Genomic DNA, 2077 nt, shown 5'->3' on the forward strand with positions numbered 1-2077 from the left:
CACCAGCCCAACAGACTATCTGGTTCCAAAAGACCCGATCTGATCAGGGGGAAGCTCTGGAGCTAAACCCTAGACCAGCCAAGGCCTATCTAGCTGAGATATCTCAATTTCTCAAGACTCTATCAGTTCTATACCATATGACTAGTGGGGCCCCAGCCCGTGGAACAGAGCTGAACCAGGTCCTGTTCCAGAATTCAGCTGCAGGCCTCAGGCATCTCTTTCTGGACCCGAGATACCAGCAGTTCCTGATTCGCCTGGCCTATTCAAAGACCTTTAGCCAGACCGGCCAGGTCCGTGAGGCTATTAGGGCTCTGCCAGAGGTAGTATCCTGGCTTCTACTGATCTATCTAATATATATTGAGCCCTTTCTGGAATTCTTGATTATTCAGCTGAATCACAGCCTTCCCAGAAAGCCAGAGCGTCTCTAGACCACCTTTAGGGTTTCTCACCTGTCTAGGGTTTCGGTCAGGCCTATTGATTCCCGGACACTATCAACCACTATGAAAACCCTAATGGTTGCGAAGCTGGGTCAGCCGCTTGGGGTGAGCACCTGGCGGCACCTGGCCCAGGCCATCATTCGCCATGGGATGCAGGAGCAGGTGCCCGAGGAAGGCCCCGGGGATGACCGGGATAATGAGGGCCTCGGGGCCCAGCAGATGCATCATTCCAGAAGAACCGGCCAGCAGATCTATGGCCGCCAGCAGGTACAGTTTGGCCAGGTCGGGCCGGATCACCAGGAGGCCCTGATCCAGTTCAGCCAGCGCTGGCATGCCTATTTAGGGTTAGCACCCGGTCAGATCATTCTGGACCGCCTATTCTATCCCCATGCAGAGCAGAGAGGCCCTGGTATTGATCCGGATGGCAACCTGGATGGCAACCTGGATAGCAACCTGGATAGTAACCTGGATGGCAATCACAATAGCAACCATGATATATATACTGAGATCGGCCAGATCAGATCCCTGCCCCTGGCCGAGCCGGTGATTCAATTCTACTGGCCCCGGGCCATGGCCACACAGGCCCCGAGGCACCATGTGACCCTGGGTGAATTCAATACATATATCTCACTGGACCAGGGCCCGGGGGCCCTACCGAACCACAGTCCAACCGAACCAGCGGACCCGGACCCGGACCTGGACCAGCTGGACCAGGCCCAGCGCCTGCGGCAGCCGGTCTCGCACCAGGCCTCTACGGCCACCTTACCCCAGGCAATCCTTAACCGGCTCCTGAAGGAGTTCATGCAGGATGAGCAGGCCACATTCCGCAGCCCGGCCCAGGCCAGGGCCCTGCATGCTCTACTGACCAAGGTGCCCTACCTGATCCTGATCCTCCCAACCGCGGGGGGGAAGACCACCCTCTTTCTGTTGGGAGCCAGCCTGGCCATAAGCCAGACCACAATCCTAGTGGCACCCCTGGTAGCCCTGAAGATGGATCTCTACCGCAAGGCCCAGGCCCTAGGGCTCTCAGTCCGGATCTATGAGGATGGCCATGATCAGGGATCTATCCCGAGGATCCTGCTGGTTTCAATAGAGTCCCTGGCCATGCCGCGGTTCTATAGCTATACCAGGACCCTAGCAACCCAGGGTCAGCTAGACCGCGTTATTTTCGATGAATGCCATTTGATCCCCCTAGCCCAGTCCTACCGTCAGGTGATGCATCGGGTCAAGCAGGTCATGCAGTTGCCAGTCCCCATGGTCTTCAGCTCAGCCACCCTACCGAAGCATCTTGAAACAGAGCTCCGCTCTATGATAATGATCAGTCAGGCCGAGGTGATCAGGGCCAATATTAATAAGCCTAACCTACAGTATGGGGTTCAGCTGATATCTCAAAACAGTGAATATCCAGAGGCACTGATTCAATTCATGAAGCATTTTGAGTGGACCAATCAGAATACTGCAAGGCCTTTGAAGATTATTGTATTCTGCATGTCCAAGGCCCTCGTCGAGGCCCTCCATAGCCAATACCCGGAGACATATTACTTCCATGCAGATCTGCCTGACCCGGTCAAATCAGACCAATTAGACCGCTTCATTCAGGCAGGTCAGGGTCAGGCAGGTCAGGCAGGTCAAGCAGGTCA

General features: G+C 55.4%; 1 protein-coding gene across 1 annotated transcript; it reads left to right on the forward strand.

Moving 5' to 3' along the window:
* Window positions 1-500: 500 nt before the first annotated feature.
* Window positions 501-2064, forward strand: BDW43DRAFT_317415 (P-loop containing nucleoside triphosphate hydrolase protein; the record flags this gene model as incomplete). Its single annotated transcript, XM_032048537.1, has 1 exon — window positions 501-2064. A coding segment is annotated over one exon (1564 nt), but the record flags the coding sequence as incomplete, so codon positions are not given.
* Window positions 2065-2077: the final 13 nt, after the last annotated feature.

This window comes from Aspergillus alliaceus, assembly GCF_009176365.1.
Source record: "Aspergillus alliaceus strain CBS 536.65 unplaced genomic scaffold BDW43scaffold_133, whole genome shotgun sequence".
NCBI lineage: Eukaryota > Fungi > Ascomycota > Eurotiomycetes > Eurotiales > Aspergillaceae > Aspergillus > Aspergillus alliaceus.